Below are 26,273 nucleotides of genomic sequence, written 5' to 3' on the forward strand. Positions count from 1 at the left end.
TACTACCCTTCATTGCTTTTCTCAGACCAAGACAATGGTACATACTTTCCAAAGAGGTGTAAGATAGGTTAGGTTAATTTAGCTTTTTTCTACTTATAAAATGTATGGAAAATATATCTAATACAACTGATGGTAGGATTAAGCAGTAATAACTTAGAAACAATAAACCTGATTGATATAATATAGGCTATAGCAAAATACTGTGTTCTGTAGAGCATGACAACTAGAAAACTGAGGCACATTGGGGAACTTTGCTCAGACTGTGATTTACAGGTATGCCTGGATAATTACTGGAATAACACAATACAAATTGCCAGATATACAGTTCTGTTTAAGCCCCTCCTCTCCAACCCTCCTTCACATAAACAAGAAACAAAAAACTCTTAAATACCCACAAAGATACAGAAGTTGACAAGCTAACATTCTCCACTGGCAACAGGCAAAGATTATTATGCAAAATTAAGAGCATGACACAGGCAGAGATTCCCTGAGATGCTTTGCCACATCATAGATTTTAAGAGGTCTAGCAGGACTTTGGACACAAAAGGTGTGGGCCTTGGGGACACTGACAATTACAAATGTTTGGAATAGAGAGAGGGGAAAGGAAATAGCTTTTTCCTGTCTCATTACCTAAAATGCAATAGCAAGCTCCTTTTAAACTATGTAACAGCACAGTGCCTGCACAGGTAACCTTTGGCTGCTGCCATACAAAATGAATTTTAAAAATTACAGTCTTCGTTAAAAACTAATACATTATTTCTAAGTGGACATCACAAAATACATGCTTTCCCTGACTTTCTTCCCACTGAGCTGCTCCAAAAGTCTTCTGTCATGGCTATCCCTCCTCCTTCTGACTGCCACAGTCCCAGTGATCTCTGTCCTCAACTCTCCCCTTTTCTGCAATCTCTTCCCTACTGCTCAGCAGCCTCCTAAAACCATGCTGCTTTAATTATCATCTCTGTGCAGATGAGTCACAGAGCTCTCATCCCTTCTGTTCACATTCGCAGTTCAGAATCTCCTTCTGGATATTTGCCACCAGCCCTAACACAGTATGCTGAAAAGCTGAAATCACGTTTCTTCCTAAGCCCTCCCTACTCCTCTCTTCTTTCCCTATCTCTGTCAACAATTCCACCACCTTATGTCCCACAAGCTCACAACCAGGGTGCCATTTTCAACTCCTCTTCGCTTCCCACACAAATCCTGTCAATTTTCTTCCCACTGCTGTTCAGAAATATTTGCTTTCTTTCCCATTTATGCTACCATTATTTAATCTTTGTGGTTTCTTGCCACTGGGTCTATGGCATCCTCACTCTATTATTACTCCCTGGCCATTCTGCGTTAAAGCCAGGGCCCATCTGTATCTGCAGCAACCCACTCTGTCCTCTCTCATCAGAAACGTGTGAGAACTGACAGATAGGAGAAACCAGAATGGTGAGCACACACCATTTAAGATACTAAGGGAAGAGGGGAAAAAAAAAAATCTCTGTTGTGAAAAATATAATACAAGCTATTAAAAACAAATACTACATAAAAGGACATTACCTATGCAATCTACACAAATGCTTCTAGAGCCTTTCCCTGAATATTTAATGAACCTGCAGTTCTCCAAGGTCATAACCCTTGTGTACAAACTAGCAGTAATTACCCAGCTTACTGAGTACAAAGAATTGCCTTAATTTTATTTAAACAATCTGTGTGGAGTGGCACCTATCACCATAGTAACAGAATACTTCATGTAAAAATTTAACACAACTTACATAAATCACCCACAGATCAAACAACTACTGGGAAAAACTGCTTGCTGGATTAAGAGAGATGCAATGTGTATACTAAGCTCTTTTCTTCCCTGTTTCTGGAGGAATTCTTCATTTCCAATTATTTTTACTCTCCTTTCTGTAAATGACATCATGCTTTCCTTTGGGACCTGGTCACATATTAGTTCTTAATATCCATATAGACAGTAACACTTCTTCCTACTGTGCCATTTCTAAAATGAGCTGGTATACCACCAGGTCAGAAACCATAGCAAGTATTTTAGCATTGACTAATATCACACTGATACTTACTCATATATCCTGCTAGAATCTAAGCACTTACATGATCTAAATTGAATTTCAGATCTTAGGGTGATTTCTCTATGCAGCAGGTAAATTTTAAATCCACTGAAACTACCAACAAATGAGAGGCTGAAAATGAGGAAAAAATGTTCCATCCACAAGTGAAAAAACAAAGTCAAAATACCCTTTCTTTCCACACTTCTAATGCAGAAAAATAAGCGTCATGCATTCAGAACTAAATCTTTTATTGCTGACATGCAAAATAGAGTTTGTAGCACAATGTGTTGTGCAGATCTTAAGCTTTCAATGTCACTTGCAAGACCATTTAGAGGTAAGTAACCTCTTATTTTTTCACTTCTGCTTTTTCTCTAGTACTGCCATGAAAAAGAATTCTGGTTTATAAAGCACAGTTGCAGCACAATATGTTTCATATAGAGCCTAGGTGGTTATTCTGCCAACAGAGAAAAAATTAATTGCACGTGAGAAAAAGTAATGATATTTAGATAGGTGGCATTTCAGGCTCAGCTATGACTTGAATGTTTCATATTGGATCATCTGAAATTCTTTATGTATTTTTAATGGCTTTAAGCAAACAAAGACACACATACCTCACATTATTTTCCTGAAATAAAGACTGACCCTACACTTTTTCATGCTTAAGGCTTCTACAAGCTACTTAGGAAAATATAGTTTCTGTAATTCACTATACTGAAGTGAAACGTTGCTTCACTGTAGCCAGCTGCAGAAATCATACTGTCTCTGGAAAGGGAAATCAGTTTCCAAAGTAAAAGAAATGCAGAGTCTCAGTCTTCACTTCTACTGATATGACCAACATAATTTTAATCCATCTTCATTAATGATTAAATTTAGCATTTATAAAGAATTACACAGGAAGCATGGCATATCCTGTTTGCCTCTATTCAAATGGAAACTGTGATGCCACTTAACGTGCAGTGCACTGACACAGTGCTCACAACAATCAGTCTAAGAAAAAAAGGTTTTCTTTAAAGTAAACATAGGAGATACTGAAACACATTTTTCCCCGTCTACACTTTATCTCAGTTTCCATCAACTTTCTGCTACTTTATGCAAGTGCTTCCATGAGTGCATGAATTAACCCAACAGTCCCTGACTCATTCACTGTCACCTTGACCCACCCAGGCTCCTTTTCTTGGAAAAATTTAGCAGGTGCATTTGTTTACCAGCATATGGCCCATCAAAAAGACTACTCTATTTTACAAATTATTCAGCTATGTGTTTCATTTTTCCCCATGTTCAGAGGCTGCAAAACATTAACCTGGAAGAAAACAAAACAAAACAAAACAAACAAGCCAATACCAACCCATTTTTACTTTTTAGTCACTAAGCTTCTTACATACTCAGCAATCTTTTTGGGGTTTTGGGGATGTTTTCTTTCTTCTTCCACCCACAAGGTAAAGAAACAACTTTCTTTAAGAATGGAAAAAAACCCAGAGCTAACAAATTCACAAGGCTTTACAGGGTGGGTTTTTATTTAAGCATGCTGTTGCTTCATCAGCTACTTTGAAAGTATCACATTATAGACTACACAAGTTTTGGGGAAAAAAATAAACTCTTTACAGCATGTATCTCAAAGACAACTAATGAGGCATCAAATTATTTCTAGTAGTGGTTCATAACCCTATAGACTATTTTTGATATTTTAACCTTTGAGCTGCTCTGAGTCCAATCCTATTTCAAAAAGGACTTCGGAACTTAAATCAAAAGAAAAAACAATATACCTACAAGTAAGGCATTCAAGGGAAACAAAAAAGTGTAATAAAATAGCAGAAATAAACTACCAGAATCACAAAAAGGCATCAATGTTGAGCACCTCAAGTACTTTTACATTACATTAAATCACAACTGAAATTTTCCATAAAAGTGTGCTATAGAGAAATAAGTTACTCTACTATGAAAAGAGAAAAACATTGTTAAAGAGCATAAATTGAAACTACTCTGAAAGAGCTTCTTGTAAACAAAAACCAGTTTCATATTTCCAACAATTCTTTAAATTCTGTTTTACCTTATACATTATACAATGATTTCTAAATGTGAAGAAAACAATTGCACAGGTTAATACATATCCTGAAACACCACTGCTGCTGAGAAATTGTTTGAACCTTACGCAACAGAAAATCTTGCATAAGAGAAGCACCTGAAGGATACAAGGCAAGTCTAAATTTCTATCAGCGTTACTTGCAAGGAGTTATAACATTCCCAGATGAATACTATTTGGATTCCATGTACAATAGGCAGATATTGCCTGGGTACTGTTTTCAAGGGGGTCTTCTTAATTCTGTTTTTAACTTTTCACCATATCTGTACCCACTTGCACACTTAACCCTCCTACTTGCACACTTATCAGAAATGGGGCATTTTGTATAAACAGTGTATTATGCATATAGATATATTAAATTCCAAGAACATGGCCTCCTCACCATGAAGTATTTTCATAAAAAAAGGGGGAGAGGAAAGGGATTATTACCACAGCAGGCTAGCAAAGATTTTTCTGCAAGCATTTGATAATAAAATTGTGGTGGAAGGAATAATATTGACAATTTAAATTAGAAACTTTAAAATTTAATACATAACTGTTTCCATCAAACACATGTTGCTTTGAAAATACCAACAATCCAGAAGCACAAAGCAGTTTTAATGAGAAACTGATCAAACATTCATGCCACTAAACTGTTAAAGCCAGTTTATTAGCTAAAGATACCTGAGGTAATTAGCTACTTGGTATGAGCTAAAATTCAAAAAATTTAACGTATATTTAGCGAGTCCTTAAAGTCCTTAATAATTGGTACTTAAAATAAACAGTGAGGAATTGTGAAATAAAAGATTATATGAGAGATACTTAGTAACAATAGTACTAAGGATTTAATTATTATTCTCTATTCATGTATTTGATACTGGCCTTACCAAATAAACACAGCCATTTTATATTATTGTATTTCAATTCTGAGTTGGGGCAGGGGGCTAAGAAAGTAAACTCCCTTTTTATCCTTTAAACTAGAAAACAAGCTTACACTTAGTTTCTCAGTGAGACTTAATATTGGAAACATTTGTTTTGTAACATTGTCATGCAAGTTACAGCCTTTTGATTATAAAAAACACATCGCACAAAAATAGTGCATTACTCAAGAAATAAATTGTGATCCTTTTCAGTATCTTTTATCTGAAAGACACCAATGGCTAGAAGCCCAACAAAGATCACCCCACTAGCATGTGAAGTGAGTCTATCAAGGCATGATGTTTATGGACACTTACTTTTTCTAATTTCAAACACCTTTAAATGGAGAATTAACTCAAAAACATTCAGCTGAGGCACAGGGCACTTCTATATGTGCACTATATTAGGGCTTTTAGCTCAAAATCCCATGTGCCTATATGTCCAGACAGAGTACTTGTGGATGGCTGTATTGGTCCTTCTTAGCTATCTTCCATCCTGGCCACCACCTCCCAAATTGCATCACTCAGGTTCTCACCCAATGTCACACAAAATCTGAGTTTACCTCCAAATGTTGCTGTGAGACAGATGACATGAGAAGTATGCTCTGTGACAACAGTGCAAGCCCGATCCATGTCACCCGATCCATGACTGTTCTTGATCTCCATCCCTGTTGCACAGAACTGCTTCTACTGCATAGTCTCACTTCAGAAAGGTGTTTAGGCAGAGAAGTAATTGCAGTGAAGCTTTTATAAAGGAGTATTTCCAAGGCCTACAGCTATGCTTCTGCTGAAGCATCTTGCTAAGTAAATCCCACAAGACATTAAAGCTGTGAGATAAACATCAGTGGTTTTAAAACCAAATAAACACAGCAAATCATTGTGAAAGCTGATTAAAGAAAGTAAAAATAATGACAAGTGCTACTAATGTTCACTACTAACTACGGCATTCGGCAGTAAAGTCTTCTTCAAATGTCTGGTAACTTACAAATTCGATATAAAATTAGACTTTTCAGATATTCCCAAGATTTCCAGGGTTTTAATTCTAAAGAAGAAAGCTTCTTTAGTGAAACCTTAGTGGATTCCTGAAGAATAACAGCATTGAGAATGATAGTAAAAGCCACCTACAGACTGCCTAAGAAAGCAATAAATCCTCTGTTCCTTACAGTTATTATTGTAGCTACTGCTACCTTTCTAAAACAGAACAAGCACACTTAAAAGGACCAGTTCCTGGCACACTCTGAAGCTGAACACCCCAGCTAAGTCAATCACAAGACTTTGATGAATGCCATAATGGCAAGGAGTCACTCATGTTCTTCCTTATAGGCATTTGTGACTGGAACAATTCTGCTGATTCAAATTTACATCAATGAATGCACCAAAAGGGAAAAAAGCACAACCCAAAACAATTTGACACGCAAACCCCTCCACCTGTATGCCCATATCCCTTCAAAATCCATCTTGTACCATCACGAATGAACAGGTCCTTTTTACTTATTGCTGTGTAAAGCAGAAAACAGGTAATGGTCAGCCTCCAGTTCTGATGGGGAAGCAGATAGGTGTAGGAGAGAAAGGCATGGAGTGCAAGGTAATGGTAGCAAAAATCATTATAGTCTCACTGATGTTTTTAAATTCTTTTTTTAACTCCAGTGTTCTGCTGCAAGGGAAGAGTTGATTACAAAAATGAAACAAGAATGCAAGCCCTGAATTAAATAAGCCATCAGCAAGAAGGACGGCTTTAAGAGTGAAAACCTGCAGGAAGTGCCTATGAAACAATATCCTACAGTACTAAGGGGGAGAAAAAGAATCCCTAAGCCAAAATAAAACAGCTGCATAGAAGCAGATGATTAGTGTGAATACAAAGCAGGTTACAATAATAACTTGCAGTGCTCTGAGGGACCAGCTTCCGCTGGCAAATGTCCACTGCATGTTGGCCTGTTACTTGGGTCTTGGGCAATACACAGAAAATGGTTAAAACAAAATGTGTGCCATTCCACATTTTATTCCGAAGTCTGTCTCTAAGTAGGTACTATAACTCTAACTTTTTTAATTATTTAAGGGTTAAAGCACAGACACTCAGTAGATTTTCTTATCTTAGGCTTCATACTTCTAAGAGCATGCCATAATTCTGTCATTTTTTTCTTCTTTATCCATTTAGCACTGATAACGGGATGGGGGATGGGGGGACCCAAAACCACTTAATTCAATGAAGAAACACTGACATTACAGTTAGCCTCAAAACACGCAAAATAATTCAAGCAAGCCATTAAGCCATAAAGCTTAATTTTAGCTTTTTTTCCTCTACCTTGACTAAAAAATAATTTTTGGTTAATAAAATCTGAGTGTTGGCTGTAGTTTAAACAACACCAAAAAAATTGTTTCAATCATGCTGGTGCTCAGTTGCTGTGGTGAATACTGGAGTTCTATTTTTAAATTGTATGAATGCCTTTAAAAAAGTCAAAGGTATAAAAAAACATACAGACTGTATATTCTTTTAATAAACCATTAAGCTTTATAAAAAACTGTTGTTAGCTCTGTTACAAAAAAAATTGTAACATTGAGTTCTGTGGGTCTTTCACAAAGAAAAAAACATTTTCTAATTAAATATAAATTATCGTAAGTTAGTGAAGTACTGAAACATACTTTGCATACAAAAGAAAAAAGCTTCTGAGGGAGAAAAAACACCTGATAACATGATACAACATTCTGTTTAAAGCCTTATGAAAGCACAATGAAGTTTTTCAGTGTGTTCAGTGATCATGTAAAAGAAAAGCTCAGTGAAGACATTTTGAAATTCTATTTTGGAATGTATTTGTTTTAAGTAGAGATAAAGCCACATGTGTCTGGGACTACTAAGGGAATTTTTCATCATTCTTCTGACTACAGTGCAATCCAATTTCAAAGCATGCTTCAATTTAGGCACATAAATGCTCCTTTTGACTTCAAAGTATGAATTCATGTACTGAACTGCTTCCTGATTGAGGAATCATGTCAGTTTTGGCAAAGATAAAAATGCTGTTCTCCACAGGTATTAAATAGTAACATTTGCTCTCATTCAGACTGAAAAATACACATAGAGAAATATTTACCTACATCATAGCTAATTAGTAGTATCATGGAAAGGGATGAATTTGTAAGGAAATGAACTGATACTGAGCTAATTCCTGGGAAATACTGTGGCAGTTGGTATTTTACCCACTTTCTCACTAATAGTGGACACATGAAAAGGGATTGGATGGCTCTTCCCCTCAACTGAAAAACTGGATGGTGATGCTTTCCACAGCTACTTCTGTGGAAAACGAGCAGTTTGGCCAAGGCGAAGAGGTGCCCACCATGACTCCTTTTCCCAGAGTACTGACTCCTTCTTACAGCTCAACAAGGGCACAAGCAGCTACAGGGCAACAGATAAAAACCATGCATCGCGCAAAAGGCAGACAAGAAAATGAAGGCCTGGGCTCTTCTTTCACAGCCACCACCGCTGGCACCTCCATCCCAGTTTGAGGCAGGGTGATAGTGAGAAGCACATTGGGGAGCGCAGGGTGGCTGAAGGACAGGGCTGGCAGGGCCCTCAGGCCTGGGAAACAAACAGGCACTGTCACTGTGTGGCCTTTGGGGAGGGAACAACCCATGCTCCATTTCCACATCAAAACCCCACTTATAATTGAGGGGAAATTAATAATAATAATAATAACAATAATACAGAAAAGTGGGAAACTTTCATTTCCCAAGCTTGAACACGCACGATTAACAATACCGGTCTTCTCCAACTCAAGTGGGAGGCAAACCCAACTAACTGTCAGTGTTGCACACATTTATGAAAGGGTCAGAAAAAAATGCATTTCTTTTATAAAAGGGAGAATATCGTCATACAAAGTCATGCCAAGAAGCCATAGCAGAAGTTTAGCTTTTCCTCATTTTGAAGTGATGTTTCTGAAAACCAGGAAAAGTCTCCTCAGTGCTCCTACCTAGCCCACTCTCCCTTTCTCTTCACTCTACTTGCTCAAATGCAAACAGTCCCTCCAACTTTACTTGGCAGCACTGGTCCCTTCCCTCTGCTGTTGCTGGACCACCAGGAGAGGCAGCCCTCTCTGCTCCCATTTCCCTCTGCATGATGGGCACACTGCTGCACCACATAGTCAACTGATGGAATAGGATGGTACCAAGGCCCTTCACAGCCACCAGTAGCAGATTGGTCTCAGAAATCATGCACCAGGGTAAATGATGATGCTCAACTGCATAGAACTATTTTAACTTCCTAGGTTATTTCTACAGAATTTGGTATCAACTTTAGTTTGAACTTGTAGCAAAAAAGACTTTTCAGTTTCAGCAGAACAACAGGCAAAGATAGGGACTGACCTAAACCACACACAGAGAAGCAACAAAAGGGTAGGGAAGGTTCTCCAGATTGCACTCCCAAATGAAGCCCACTAAGCAAGTGCTTCTCAGTAACTACTTCTGGATTTCATGAAGGTAGTATGTACAAAAACATATCAAAACTATTCTAGCCTCATGGGGACATGTGTCATCTTAACAGGTGCCTAAACGATATAAATTGTATAAAAAAGCAGGTGAAGTCCAGTACATACAGACCTTTTGAACCAGACATTTAATTAAAAATTAAAGAAAAGGAAATTAAAAATGCAAATTATCAAGTAGATTTTGCAAATTTATAGTAAAGGTATTAGCCTAGAAAACCCAAGATGAATGTCACTACTGAGATAAGCAGAGGTATATATACAGCACAATCCAAGCTAGTATTAAAAAACCAGGAAGCAGAATTTTAATAAAGCATTTACTAAGTACCAGTATTCCCTTATTTTTGTTAGACAATGATATAGACAGAGAATTGTGTGAAGAAGGTAATGGCCATTTACAATTTAGGAAAGAATAAACTGCTAAACAGATGGTCTCATACCTGTTGTACTATTGTTGTTAGTTCCAGACAGAGCTGTATGACATTATTTCTTGTTACCGAGTAATCTGTGACAGCAGCAAAAGGTGATCTAAAAAAAAAAAAAAAAAAGATATATGTTGAATACTAGCATATATCCACTTGCTTCGCTGGTGCACAATGCGCTTCATACACATTGTTTCTAGAATTATTAAAATCACACAGAATACCCAAAATGTACTACTAAAATTGTAAAATATGGGATATACAGCCATCAAAAATGTTCATCTCTCTTTGGTTTTTGTAGTTTTTACGTTCCTTTTTAACAAATTCCATTTATAAAAGCATTATTTCTCACAGCCTTCCGGATTACTTCTGGACTGCCTTTACTCCCCCATAAAAAGCCCGCCTTGCTTTCTGTGTTTTTTTGGGAACACCCTCACAAAGCCAGAGGCACTGCTTTCACCTGTGGTATGAATGGTGTCCAGATGTGAATCAGATCAGAAAATCATTTGGCTGATTCACCAGGATTCCTGGGACGTGATCTAATATCTGGTAAAAGTAATGGAGAGACTCAGAAGAAGTAAAATCTTATCCAGAGGGGAGAAGAGCATTTCGAGCTAGAGATGCATCAACACTCAGAAACAGCTGCAAAGGCTAAACTGGAGGCGCAACCTAACATCCCCCCACGCTGATTGTGCTACAATCACAAGTGCTTCATGAAACGAAAAGTTTAATTGAGCATTTAGAGATGTCACCTACACATATCCTATACCTTAAAACTTCATGTTAGAATGCTTACAATGCTTGCCTACCTAGAAGCTTGATGCTTTCTAGAGGTACTGCTAGAATGGAGTTCATTAGTGAGGCTGGAAGTCATCTCATTTCTGTACTACAAGTCTGTGTTAAACTATAAACTCAACTTGGCCTATTTTCTATATTCAGTAAGTAGCCAAAAACTAGGCAGGACTGATATCCTGCCTGATATCCTGACAAGAGGAGTCAAGATTTTGACTTCATCAGTGCTGCAAATGAGGTTTTTATGGGATTATCAGCATCACAAAGATGGCATTTCTCCCTAATATACCTGCTTCAAACATTTAAAACAAAAAAGGGTGGCAAAGAACCACAAGGATTGTAATGTCTGAATAAACTAACAATAGATCATGTGATTGCCAAAGTCTTAAACAATACTTTTAGTGTGGTTTCCTTTAAATTACACTGGGTGACTAGTCCCTTCTCCAACTGTCTTCTTTCATCACTTCTCAGAGCATACATACTGGTATATACTTTTAAGAATTTTACAGCATCGGTTGGTATTATGCCTTCCTCATTTAAGCGTAGAGACAAATTTCCAGAACAAAGAACTCTGCTATAAGCATGCTCAAATGATAACTACAAATATAGTTCTACAGGTTCTTAATAGGTTTCTAAATTTCTTTTCCATATGCAGAATTAATGAATTTTTAGTGCAGGCAGATTTGGAACTGTCCATTAATGAACTCATGTGAAGTTCCCTATCTCTGCCTGCTTCTTCTAATGCCCTCTTTTTTTCTCCAGGGCTCCCAAATCCAGCCCTGATGGTTCATAAGATAGAATGAACTTTGAGGTGCATACTCAAGTCTTGTAGCTTTAACTTCATGTAATACTTCATACAACATGTACTTTCTGCCTGTATTTTCTAGGGAGAAAAGCAGTACATTCTTTCTAAAATAAAAGTACAGAAATCGGAAGCTGGGCAGAGTTTAAGAAACATTAAAGGCAACAAAAGAGTGAGGACTTAATAGACAGCATGTGTGTGAGTTTCAAAAGGTGCCTTACCAAAGCTATTTGACACAGACGTATAATCACAACTCAAAGTCCAAGTTTTAGGCAGCATATGGCAACTGTACAGTACATGCAAACTACAGCAGGCCTACCTACAGACACACACACAGATTATTACTGAAGTTCAGGAGATATGAGCATATTAAAAGTTAAAAGGAAACTGAACTGCTTGGTTATGAACCATAATTGTGTTTAAAAAACTACATTAGCCAAGATGTACAAAAATACTGGTATTTTTCCTTTCAAAATTGTAACTATTGAGGTTCTGAAATCTACCTGAAACCTTGATTTAAAAAGGTCACGTTCAGTTATGAACTCACTTTTATTGAAGATTAATGGAATCAAGCCAGCAAATGGTGTTATTTTACTTTAAGTATGAGCCTTAATACAATTTGATCCTCAAATTACACAACTGGAATCTATTTGACATTTGAAAACCTCCAGCATTTCTCTAAACAAAATCGCATGGTAATCTTTGGCATCTAATACTGCATCATCTTCCCTCATACTTTCACAATTTAGTTTGGTTTCATGGTTCATAAGGAAAATAATGACATTTTTAACATCAATGCTTTTAGTGAAGATTGTTAGAAATGCCCCAAATAATTTTTGTTGACATTAAAGAACAAGTAAAGGGACTGAGACATTACTCATTTTTGTTACACTGAAATTTACACAATGAAGATTTACTGAAAACAACATGTGAAGTAGGCAGCAAGGGTGCCAGCAGGAGGGAAGAGACCACTAAAAATCAATAACTAACATGTAATATTTTGAAAAGTGCTTCACAACTTGGAAAAATAAGGAGACAGCTCCATTTATACAGACTTTGCTTCTGCAGAAAATGTAAGGGATCCTTGAGCTGCCTCCTCTGTAGGTCTCTGTAGCTTATAAACCAACTCACATCAGTTTCTGCCTCTCTAGGGTATTCCTACAAACTGGACTAGTAAAACTACAATTCCCTTTCTTCCTCCTCCCCAGTTCAGACCACTTCCCTGGAAGCAATCTGCACACAACTATGCAGCCACTACTGCATAAGCAACTGGGGAAATGGTAAGGACCTCTTTAAATATTTACTACCAAAGGAAATATATTTTGGTATTACATCCCAAGCCTCAATTTCAACAGTCAAAGTTCAGCAACACTTAAGTGTAATAACATGCCAGCAGTTTCAACCAAAATATCAACAGAAATTTCATTGTAGGATCACTGACTGGATTTCATAAAAGACAGCGTGAAACACCAATCTGACAAAAAAATGTTTCATTGACAATATTTCCGCTGATTGTCATTTTAATACAGCACAATATTATTGACTGTGAACAGACAAAATAATATGTAGAAATGTAAATAAAGCCCACATACACTATAACTTTTCAATTGGCTGCTGAAACACTTTCCTTCTCAAGGCACCAGAAACACACCAAGCAAAAAGAGTTACTTTTTTATTAGACCACTTCCCTCTACTTTTCAAAAATTGTTTCCATGGCTTGGTTGAGACATTTCTATCAACTTCCAATTTCTGTTCTTTTCTTTCAAAGCCACACCTTTTGCAGTCCCTTGAACCTTCAAGTCTCAGGTACCTCCTATGGCTCCAGTGAAGAAAAGTCCCTGAGAACAACCGCAATTTTCAACATGTAACAACTGCCTTGGACTGGGGCCACGTGTCACCTCACTTCCTGCTGTGACATTGACCTCAGTGTCCCATTGCCTCACCTCTCAGTCATTTCCATGACCTTTTCCAATATACATGTCCCTAGTCATCAAATCTTTTTTACTCAGCTTCTCTTGTAATTTATTTGTTCTTCCTTCAAAACATCCCACTGATTCTTCCTTTTCAACACCTACATGAAAACACCTTTGCAGCTCCACAGTGCACCTACCTGGCCATGTGCCCTTTCCCTTCGTTTTCTCTTCCAGATCTCTGCTGGTTCCCCCTTTCCATTGTCTACTCCCCTACACCTGATATCTTAAGGCAAAGAGATTTATGCAGTCACATCAATGCTTCTGCACATGCATGCTGAGTGATTTTGCCCTTGTTCTCACCTTTTCTCCTACCTTCTCCTTTCCAATATTTGAAGCTATTAGCCATTTTCAAATCACTTTCACAAATGGGTAGGTAATAGGTTTCAGGATAATTAAGTTCATACATGTTTTGTGATCATGCAGCTGGAAAAGTGGGAGCCTTATAATTTTTCCACTGTGCAAACCCATGTTGTGAGCCTGCACCTTATTAGGAACCAGATTCCAGCAAGATGAAGAGCCTCTAAATGCTAACTCACAGGGGAAAAAAACAATTGGTGCTTTTTTTTTTTTTTTTTTCCCTCATTAAAATCAGTCAACTTCAAGACCCTAACCTACAGGAAATAAGGTTTCCCTAGCATCAGGAATGACAGAGCTACTGCTCTGCTCCTTTTCAGATGTTTCAAATGGGTGTTTGAGATAAATAATAAATCAACTCTGAAATGTGAATTTTTTTATACATGTGTAATGCAGGCTGTAACACACATGCATGTATGTATACACTTTGATGAACTGAGACCTAATTAAAATCTTTAGCAGTGTCAGCATATTTCAGAATGAAAAAACAATATTATCTACCATTCAACAATTAAGCCACCCTGAAGGACTGATTGAAAAATCAGCTACATCAATACAGCATATCTAATTCCGTCATAGAATTAAGAAATAATACAGTTCAACAGCTATTAATACTCACAACTACTGATTGCACATAAAGGAAAATCCTTCCCATATAATTAGAAAAAGATGTGTATTGCGAAGGAGATGCATATCACTGTTTCTACACTATCAACATTTTTGACCTCATGCTTTAGCCTCCTCATCTGTCTTCTTCATATAACATTTGGTTAGGGGAAAATGATACACAGAAGTAACTATTTCACTTGTAAAAGCTGCTATTTGGACAAATACAGACTGCTGTTAGTAAAAGAATGGCCGCAAAATGAAAATTAATCATATTTCACCACTACTTGTACTAAGCTATTTTATAACAATAGACATTGTGAGGGGTTTAAAACCAGTCCCATACTTATTTTATTATCCTAACAAGGGAAAACATCCTCAGAGCAGTTTGATTAAAATAATAGTTCACAATCTTTTAAAGCGAGAGGTAACCAAATCAGTAATACAACTCAGTCTTCAGAGGTAACACATTAAACTCAAATAAAAATCTGCGTGTACAATATTGTTGCATATATATTTGTACCAAATCCATCTAAGATTCAAAGGTTTAGACTTTCATGAAACAAACATTTTATTTGTATTTCTAATGGAACTGCTTCATGTAGAATCAGGGAGGAATGCAGTAAAATTCACACTGGATAAAATCACTCTTTAAATGAGTGCTCTGTTAAACATTTACAGCTGTTCCAGTAGCACAATGCAGTTAAGTACCATAGCATTCTTAGGCAGCACTTACTGACAGGTTTGGCATACCATTCAAACAAGCATAAGGGAAATGCATAAGGGAAACACGATTCACAGGTTTAAGACTGAAAACCAGTTGGCAGGAAGAGCATTGTTTGTGTGGTGAGTAAAGGATGGCTACTCTTTGGTTTCTTTTTGTTTGGGTTTTTATTTCTTTTCTCCAACCATCTTGTGTGCAAACCAGATTTACCCTTTTAGGACAAGCAATAACCAAGCATGGCTAATAGGAGTGTATGAAGTCTCTTATAAAGGAGACTCTAAATCAGTAACGCTTTCTTTGTAAGAAAGAAGTTAGGGGCTTGCAAACAATGTTCCTCTTCACTTAAAGCTACAAAGTAGTCACACCACACACATCACCAAGGCTCGTTCACCAAAAGCCATGGGACAAAGAAATCCAGCTGAACCTTTTACCTGCAATGGAAGAAAACCTATGCATTGTGTATGTCACCATGGTGAAAAGAGGGAGATCCATTTTTGAGTGGGGAATATATTCTGCTACCACAGTGTTTTCATACAAAGCAGGCTTAAAGGGTGTGCTGAAGCTCAACACCTAGAATTGCTCATACATAAACAGTGTTTACACCATTGCAGGCTGCACTCCTCTGCAGACAACAGAGCATCATCAAAAGAAGTTTATACAGCCCACAGCGAGGCTTGGAAGTCCTGTTCTGCTGTCCAGACTTAACCACTGAAGCATTCAAATAACCTTAAATTTAGGCACAGATTTTTAACCTTACTTTTCACATATACATATATGTATGTAAAAATGCTCTGTAGAATATTAGCACATTTAAGCCCATGGCAGAACGACTTGCCCACCTGGAGTTAGAAGTCAAAGGATTACCCTCCACCACTCTGAATGGCCCTGAAAGCAGAACTAGACTTGCCAGAAAGGTCTTTTACTCTGAAATGTTACATTTTGTAACTACTGTCAGCAATTTGACCCATAACTTTTATATGACCAACAATTTCTATTTACAGTTGAGCTTTTTGTTCATCTCCTTGTTCCATTTTGTTCATGTATCATGTATCCAGACAGCAGTGGTAAATCAATCAGACTGGTGCACATTTGTCAGCCTGCTAGCTTTTCTCTGGCCACAGCACTGCAGGTCTTGAATACAAAATCTATCTTCACAAGATCTCTTTGTTCCTACTACTTAGACTTCAGTGTAATCTGCAGCAGCAGTTTAAGTTTTTTATTTCCAAAAGGGGGATAGTGCTAGGGTGAAAAACAAGAGATACAGGAGAGCTACTGTGAAAGACATATTGCACCACTGCCCACACAGATGGCTGAGTCAAAGAGTACACTAAAAAAAACCAGTGTTCCCTGACAAATCCTAATTTATGACCATTAAAATCTGTGGCACAACAACAGTCAAAAAATGTTGTAGTAGTTATCTCATAGGAAATTGATTATATTTTCTTAAATTTTTAAATGAAAAATAAAATACCACATTATCTTAGTTGTGCCTTTGATGAAGAATCAATTAAAGCCCTAAGAACAACCATCCCTTCCTCACTCCTAGTCTCTAAGTTTGCATTTATAGTTTATATAGATAGTTATTATTTTCTAAGATCCAAAACATTCTTCCTGATGCTGCACAAGATACATGTATGAGGAGTCCTTGCTTCAGGTAACACGACCCCAAGCACTACAGGTAGGCAGGAGCAGGAAGCCCAGAATCACAACTAAGAAATTTTTCTTGTTTAGTGACATCAGCAGGAAATACAGACTTCCAGGGTGTCTGGTTGGCAAAGAAGACAGAAGTGTGGTGGAGGTGAATGACAACAACATATCAAACCAAGAGCAACATGGAAGATGGCACCAGCAGAAGCAAGGGATGCAAACAAGCTGTGTGCTGGCTGAGCAAAGAGACAAGATGGGAATAGACAATGTTCACGCAGCTGCCACCAAATGTCACACCTGGTCCAGTTCCCTCAGGATCCTTCCTCTTCCACAAAGAGCATTACAGTTCCTCTCAGTTAAGACTATAGTAGAGAGCTCTACCTGTTAAACCTAGCTGTCCCATGAAAGAAATATAATGTACAGTGTGACCTGAAGGGGGAAAATGGGGTACTGAAAGGATTTGTAAAAGATGCTTTTGCTTCCAAGGCTGCCTTTCCTTTGCAGCAGCCTCTGACTCATTAGGAGACAAACTCAGCACTTAACGTTGTGCCAACTTTGGACAAAAATAAAACCTTCTGGCTGTGAGATATTTTTTAAGTTCCGGGAGAAGTAGTACTGTATGAATCTGAGCAATTTTCACTCAGGATCCATCACAATTTCTGTAGTACAACCAATAGGAAGTAGGAAATTAGTAGAAAAGGAATGAGATATGACTACAGTAAGGTACAATAGCTGGCTGTGCCTCTCTTAACCAGAGAGACAGTTAGTTATAAGCATTGCTAAAAGCCCTAAACTTGAAGCTCAGAAGAATTTTCTGGGATCCCTATGATACTGCTTTTAAGTTCATACGTGCCTCTAGACAAACACTAGGAAGTTTTCACTGGTGTCACTGAAGATCAAGTAACATGGTAAAATCTAACGTAATTTTTTTATAAGATGGAAAAAGTAGTTTGATTCTCAAAATCCTCCAGGTGTTCATAGTGCTTTTAGATCAAAAAAGCCATGGATATATGATGTCTACTTAATTCAGAAATCTCAGAAAGGCAGTGAACACCAACAAATCCACACACAAAGCAACACTTCTACAATGTGATTTTCAGGTGGACTGTAAATGTGTGCTCTAAGAACAAAACCTTACCTGTGATAAAATTTCAATTTCAATTGAGTGTGCAGATACTACTGGACATACTACTGTACAGAAAAAAAATACTTTTATGAGGTTAGAGACAGCTTTATGTCAGAAAATTGGAATGCATTCATACTGTGGCTCCACAATAGTGAACTCACAACAATAATCCTACTTTAATTATACATTTAAAAAAATTCCTCTCCAGGATGGAGTGTATCAGCCCTGTAAAAAGCAGAAGAATTTCCAGGAACCTGACACATCAGAGAAGAAGGAGGATTCTGAAAGGTGGCATGTATTTCTATTCCATAGAATACAACTTTCATGAATTACAGGGATAATTCATGTCTGAAAAGTCTGAAAAGAACACCCACCAATGATCTAACTGAAGTCTAGAACACCTGGATGACCACTTTAAATATTATTCTCTAATTCCTGAGAAGTACCACTGGAGACAGTTTGAAGCAAGTTGCTTTGAACAGCAGGTAAGTAGTTTGCTGCTATAGCCTAAAGTGTGGTTTTCTATCAGCCTAACAGCTATGTTAGTGTACCATACTTTCACAGAAGACATATTATTTCAAGAAAACACCAATCTCATTAGCAAACTGGCTTGGAATATTTTGAAGATTAAGGAAAGAGTATAAAATAAAACATTATTAAGCTGAAATTTTTTTTTTTAAGTCTTTTGTAAGAGAGGATAGATGTTTTGAGCTGAGAAAGTAACAGGTAATTAAAATTATTCTAAAAACTTTAAGGACATAATCCATTAGTGACAGTTTCTTTACAGGATATTATTGGATGGCTATTTCATGCTCCTTCAAAATCATCAGCAAACCTCTTCTGAAAATGGCTAGAATTCTCTACTAAGTTTTTCAGTTCCTAAATGAAACTAAACAAGAAGACTTTTAAAGCCTGGCAATAAAAGCTACTCAGTCTCTGACACACATCTGGAAATAGGACTGCTCCAGGCAGAGACCTGGAACAAAGAGAGTCAGTGGATCAGCCCTGCACAGTGGCACTGCCAGAGCCACAATGAAAGTTACTCAACAAATCAGAACTCTCACACTCCTTTTCATAACTGTGCCTGGCCTAATGAGGTCCTTATAGATTGTAAGTGTCTTACAGAAACATCATAAAAAGACAAGTGAAGCACAAGTTATATGGAGTCATCACCATTCCTGACATATGAAAACTCACATCATTGCATTTCTATGCAAGCTGGAGCTGCTGCTAGCTGTTTTTTCCAGATATGACCTGAAAAACACGCTGCGTAAGGGCAGCCTCGTATGGCTGTTACAATGAGGCCGATAACCCTAAGAGCCACTTTATCCCTGCTAATGCTTTGCTCTCTCCTCTCTCACAACCCACAGATGAAACCGGTGTTAGAAACCAACCGAAAACCTAAGATCTGGGCCCTAGATTTAATAGTAACATCTGTGCAGAATAAAATTAAATCCATGTTCCTGACTTTAAATATTTTATTTTTAAAATCTTTCTATCTCCCCCTAGTGGCTGCAATAGCTTCTTAGAAGGAATATAACAAGCAGAATCTTATTGATCTCCAGATGTTCCCACTTCCTGAAAAAATGCAGTTATTGGCTTGCCTTTATCCTAATTGGGGGCTTCACAAAGAAGGAAGAACAAACCTAACCAAAACATCCATACGCTCATAAATCAGAAAAGTCTTAAAATGTTACAGAAAACATTTGCCAGAACCTGGTGTTTTAAGGTACACAGATCTTCAAAAGAACTTTCCCAGAAATCTGAATGAAATTAAAATACCACTTCTAGGAAGCCTTATTTGGACATTAAAGACAGCATTGCTAAAAGTGGACTAACACCATGGCTGCCCTCATTTTTAACTTCTTGGAGCTCCTGGGTCTGATCAGCTATCATTTCAGATAAATACAAAAGTCATTTTACATTTTACTGGGAGTAGAACTGATATGCGTGGTTTTAGATATTAATTTACAGTTCTTCCCCCACCAACCCTAAAACCTGCTAACAGAATTATCTCTGACAAATACAATATAACTGCTTTTATAAATGTAATTTTAGTAAGAGGTAATTCACAACATATTTCTAGAGGTACAATCAAATTTTACAGACTGGATTTGTCTTTTAATAATAAAATTTGGGCACAGCACACAGTATGACAGTAACACGTTAATGCTTAGATGCAGATGTTTCCTAGCATCAACAACTACTTTATTCCTGAAGTTCAACTACTAAATTCATATTAAGATGCCAAAACCACATTGTTTTTCAATGTGTTAAAAAAATATATGTAAAAGTTTATTTTTTCATACCAGACTATTTCATATAAATAATAATAAATGAATTTCAACTTCGTAACTAACAGCCTTTATCCATTACCCACAATTTCAATGAGAAAACAATCAAGGCTATTTCTAAATAGAAAAAAGTGACAAACACTGATCTACCTATGCAAAAGAGCATGGTTTCCACTGTTCCTTCTGTTTTAAAACCCAGAATGACATGCTGTTCTCTGCCAAAAATGATTTGCAGGGAGAAAAAGTGAAGCCTACAGGCCTTCCAAGTAACAGCAACAAGCTAGAGGCAGAGCTAAAAATGTATTCCCAATTTTTCAAATCGCAATACTGAATTCTTTCCTTGACATTGTATTGCTTCTCTGTGCATATAATGTTAAACACCTAAATAGAAATTTAGGAGTCCAGCTTCAGGTGGTCTGGTTTTGAAACTTGGGGAAAGGCTAGAAAGAGGAGAAAAGAAGCAGCAGTGGTTGCTGCAATCTATTGAACCAAAGAAAGAGTTTGAAGTTCAGCCTAAGAAATAGAAAATATTCATGCCTCACCTAAAATTTCCATAAGGAAATAATTTATGAGACAGAAGCTAGTTTTCCTCTGGAAAATGAAACACAACAAAACCCCAATAATTCTGTTGGATTCAAGAATTACACAAAGATCATACTCTGAATAAAAGTTCAGCTGCTGGATACAAAATAAGATATACTTTTAAGATAAGCATTTGATTTTCGCTGATAAAAATGCACTGTGATACATTTTACGCATACAAACAAGACTAATTTTAACCACTTCTGGAGTTTCAATGACCATCTTAAATGCCTGCATATTACTCTTGCTACCATTAGAAAAAAGACACTACAGATACAGCAAAGGAGAGCACTTAAGTGCTAGTCCAACATACTTCCTAGGTAATAGAGGTAAAAGTCTAAGACAGTTCTGATACTTTCAGAGATATTTTACCACCATTTAAAAAAACTAAAATGCAACATGCATGGTTACACACACACACACAGAGGAAGTATATATTGACACCTTATTAATGGAAAGTATGCCCACAGTTTTGTGAATTTGATACTATCAGAGCTATGAATCTGAGTTATACAGGTCAAAGTGTTGTTCTATTGTAATAATAAAATAAACATACAACTTAATGATGTCATCCTGTTTCTATATTGTATTTCCAGTATATGTGTAGGGTTGCAGTACATTTAGATGCATTGTACTGAAATGCTATTTGAATTCCATGCTGACTTAACAAGAAAAAATTGCTACAAACATCCTCTCAGAATTTGTAAATTAACTCTGCTTCCATTTCGATGTCTACATTACATTTTGTAAAGAAGTTGGGGTTTGTGCATGTGTGTGAACTGGTTACCTGTGACACATTTGGGAGATTTTACCTGTCCAACCAAGCCAGCAGACTTTTAGCTGCTCCAATCAAATCCACTACCGATGTCAGAAAATCGTTCGGTAATTTGCGGCTGGTCCTTCCATCATAGTGACCACTCCTCCTCCTCCCAGTGATGAAGTTCTGCAGATTTTTGGCAGATGCATTCAGTTTGTGAGAAAGGGTTTTTAGATTTTCTGTTTCCAAACCATAGTTCTGCATTGAAAAAAAGACAAAGAAAAGGAAGTTAGCTTTGCAGCCGAACATGAAGTACTGAGAACAGCCAGACTGCTCTTCTGCCTCAAAACTTAACCATCCCTAATAATTAAGGTAGAAATACACCCACTCATTAGTTTTTAAATATATGGCATGTTCTGTTTCTAAAGTGCATAAAAACAGAACAAAAGAAGAGTAAAATTATAAGTGATCTTTTAGTTGGTTTTAAGCGCATTAAGAAAAACATCTCAAAATGAAGAAAAAACCTAGTCTGGAAGATTGATTTTCAAAGCAGTGATCAGTAGATCAGACTATTCTCTCAGTAGATCTGATGGTTAGGGATCAATCCCTCATATCTATACTCACACCAATTCCTAAAATTGCATTAAGCAAGAGGGCTTGCAAATAGCAGAATATGGAGTGTGCACACAGTATGACACCAAATTACTTTTGTTGGTTTCAGCGATGGAAGCATGTTCATTTCCTTATTTTTATTCTTGTTAGCAGTAAAGGACCACCAGAATCACAGACCACAGAGCTACTCTGTTCAGTGTCTATGTTGTCCTTCTAAAGTCAAGTTGTAAACTTTGCTGCCATTTAAGATTCAACCTCTTAAACTTAAATTATGTTCCTCAGCTGTGCAGCACAGACATAAATAATTATGCAGAAATATTAACAAATAGTACTTGAAAATCCTTCAAATATACAAATTTTGCTGAAACAGCACTACAGAATGCCCTAATTTAATGTTCAATTACAATTTAATATAGTGCCATCATGATTTGTTATTTCTATAATAGATTTTTTTTCCTCACAAGTGCAAAGAATAATAGAGTTATTTCAAAAGAGATCTTCATTTGCCTTTGTAAAGGAACAAGCAATTGCATAAACTTGAGCTTATTATCCTGTAAGATAAGGATGGGACTTCTGAAAGTGGTCCTTGCCTTAACAGCATCAGAAGGTTATAATGTGGGGTGCTCACAATTTGTTCAGCTGACAGTGGGAAGGGCTACTTATTATCAAAGGTAGACCATTTCCTACCACAAATGAAGATGAAGTAGGATGCAGAGAGCCCCTCAGCTGCACACCGAAAAAATGTACTTCCTAATGACACCCCCTGTCCTCAACAGCTCTCCTCCCATGCCCTCCAGTTTTGGCCCACATACTGATTAGTCCAGAAGGAGAAGAGATGGGAGAAGGTAGGTATTTGCCAATGCTAATTTAAGACCGCTGAAGCTTATTTATCTTAGTCTTTTTTCTATAGGAAATTGAGGGGGGGAGGGGAGAGGATTATTTATAGCAGTCGTCAAGCTCCTAATCCAAACCATCTACTAAATGAACTTAATGTCCTGTTCAGTTGCACAGGGACTACAGAAACATTACACTGAAACTAGCCTCAGTGAGCCCCCAGCCCTCTCCCAATGCCTCCTCCCAAGAAATGGAAGATCATCATGGAGAGACTTGAGCACACCACACGGCTTGTCTGCTGTCTCCCAGCCAGCCTGTCTTTACCATTGTAAACCAAACACCGCTCATGAGGGAGCTGCTAAAATGACAGCCATCATTCCGCAGCACGGAATGCACTTTGGGACTTGGCTTAAGGGGGAAGTACCTAAATGCTAAGTTTGCCCTTTAAAAAACACTACTGTAACTTCTGTGAACATCCATATTTTGGGCAAGGAAGGCTTTGTGGGCATGTTTCTCCACTGCATAGTTTCTGCACAAGAGCTGTCCTCTGCCACTACGTTCAGTTCCAATTACACAAATTATATGTTTGGGCAGTGACTTTTCCACCATGTTAATATTTGATAGCAATTATACAACAGATAGAGTTAGGTTATAAATAAAAAAGTACAAGGTGAAAAAAATAAATTGAGATGGAAAAGAAAAACTTACTTTATTTTGCAGCTAAACAACTCATAACTAATAACTTATTAAATCAGTCCAAATTAAAGCAATGAACATCAGATAAAAATTGTTTTTTTCTGTGGTTTGCTGTGGTTGCTGCGGCTGAGAAAGCACGACAGATACTGAAAACTGGGTAGGAGTCAGCTGGGAAAAAATACCAGGTTTGTTCTTATTTCATTCTACTGCTTGAACATCTAGTTCATTTTGGCAAAATTAACAGGGAACAAACCAAATGAAAGATATTTTGGATGAAAGATACATCACACAAATGTCTTACAGATCAGCCAAACCAAAACCCCACCACAAGCGAGCCCCACGACAACCACCAGCGCATCCCCAGACACAGGGGGAACCACCGCAAACCGTGGGCTGGCCACAGGGTTTCCATCTTTCTGACACACCGAAATGTTGAACTTCCCAATTCAGGTGGATGCTCCTAAGAAGCTGAGTGTGATTATCCAAATACCACGCTAAGGCAGGGGTGGGTGCAGGGAACGAGCTGGCCGGGCCCAGGCACCCACTCACGTCCCCAGCCAGGCCACGCATGAGGTCCACAGCTGGGAGGCCCCTGCTGGATCCCAACGCTCCTCCTCAACAACCTGAAATTATTTCACCTTCCTCTCTATCTCCATCTCCCACTTTGTCACATTGTCTGTACCTCATCTGCTTAGAGAGGCAGGTGATGGGTACCCACCTGCGCTGGTATGCCATACCCACCACAGCAGGAACCCTGACCACCAATGTACAGGCCTCCGGTCCCACCAGAAAGTAAAGCACCGGCAAAAAGAAAATCTGCAATATTGAACACTGCAGATGGTGCAAAACAATGCTCAAAAGTTTATTCTATGACAGGAAAATAGGCTGCATTTATGTACATGCTTCTTAGAAAATCAGCTCCTATATAAGCCTAGTGGCCTCTTGTTAATATTTCAAGTGACAGCCATCTACAGACGCACTCTTTCTCAGATGTGTTTTTTCACCAACAGATATGTGGACAGGAAGAGACAATGTTAACAGATACAAAGTCCATTTTCACACATATTCATCAAATGTGTGTGTGTTCTTTAACGTAAAAGACTGAGGGACAAATATAATGCCTAAGCTACACATAAAATTCAGTCCTACATGAGGAATGGCACTGATTTCAGTAAAGCTTCCACCTGTAATATGAGACAGATAAAGCCAGAGATAGGAAATACAGAGATACATTTCAGGCAGAGTATATTTTTAGGCACCTGTGTTTATTGAAGCCTTCAAGTAGAAGGATCTGAAAACAGCAGCCAAACTAACAAAATCCCCACTTTGTTTATCACTAATATTTCTGGCCCACATTAAAAATGAACAAAGGGTTGCATGTTCTAATATTGAAAAAAACCTTGCTCGAATAGTAAATGCCAAGTTTAAACATACTTTGTATGCAATAATATACTACTAGCAGCATGGTTTTCTTAGAAATGCACTGCATATATTTTCAAGCACCGTAAGAAGATAATTGCAAGAAAAGGAGACAATTCTTTGTTTTCCCCTAGTCTACATTTAGTCGGCACTAACGCAAGTTACGCTTTCATTAGCCAAAATAAATTCACAGCCACTGAAAGAACCACAAACCTCTTCAGAGACACCCTGCCCCAACAGAAATGGCTCTAATGGAGTCTCTTCTGGCAATCACAAAACAAGAACTTGATGAAGCTAAGCTACGCAGAGTAATAGCTTGTCAGCAGGTGTTCAAACTAAAGGTGGTGGGAGCTATTAATAGACATTTTACCTGATAATTACTTTTCTGTGGATTCACATGACAGTGTGAGTGATGAATTGTAGCTCTTTTCTGCACAGCTGACAAGCAGCAGCTCTAATCACCACTGATGAGTTTTGCTTTATTTTTGGTGAGGAGAGCCAGCTTAGTCCCTCTGCCAGCCCATCCTTGCACCAGCACCACAGGGTAGGAAGACACTTCAGTAACCAAACTTTGGAAGTAAACTGAAATTTTCTTGGATTAGCTTGATCAATGTTCATTCCTTGTGTTCCCCGCTTCTCCCAAACAAACAAACAAACAAAAATAATTAAAAATTAAAAATCAGACCTCATTTTATCTCTTTCCTGGCTGGCAGGCAAGTGCTAGCACTCACACTGCTAGCACAGGTTAAAAAGTAAAGTGTTCTTAACTCATATACTGCTATCTCTGCTGGCTCAGACAGGGTGTCTAGAAGCTGCTGGACCTTTAGTTTAGCATATTTTTATGCTGCTCATTGCAAATGCAAAGACATCTCAGCTAAGTGAAAAAACTAAGCTCAGATACCAAAAAAAGTCCAGATCTAAACACATCCCAATATGCAACACAAGACACCGCCACAGTACCATTAACAAATTCAGAAATCCCTTAGAACACTTCTTGTTCACAACTTTAATGCAACCACAAATGCCTCTACATCTCCAAGCACAAAGGCCACATCAAGTTCAATGACATTGTTTGACTCCTAGAAACAATCCAAGACAGCTACATGAGCATATGACCTGTCTGCCTCCCTC

The 26,273-nt window shown here is 37.7% G+C and overlaps 1 protein-coding gene across 5 annotated transcripts in view; it reads right to left on the reverse strand.

The window, feature by feature from the left end:
* Positions 1-26,273, reverse strand: part of CNKSR2 (connector enhancer of kinase suppressor of Ras 2) — a 220,746-nt gene that overhangs the window by 147,954 nt on the left and 46,519 nt on the right. For all 5 annotated transcript variants that reach the window (XM_037378111.1, XM_037378110.1, XM_037378109.1 and 2 more), the window contains exons 3-4: positions 21,637-21,839; positions 9,943-10,030 (exon numbers count right to left, since the gene is read on the reverse strand). In XM_037378111.1, the coding sequence (XP_037234008.1) occupies positions 9,943-10,030; positions 21,637-21,839 (291 nt within the window). The remainder of the gene's footprint in view (positions 1-9,942; positions 10,031-21,636; positions 21,840-26,273) is intronic.

This window comes from Falco rusticolus, chromosome 2 (genome assembly GCF_015220075.1).
Source record: "Falco rusticolus isolate bFalRus1 chromosome 2, bFalRus1.pri, whole genome shotgun sequence".
Taxonomy (NCBI): domain Eukaryota; kingdom Metazoa; phylum Chordata; class Aves; order Falconiformes; family Falconidae; genus Falco; species Falco rusticolus.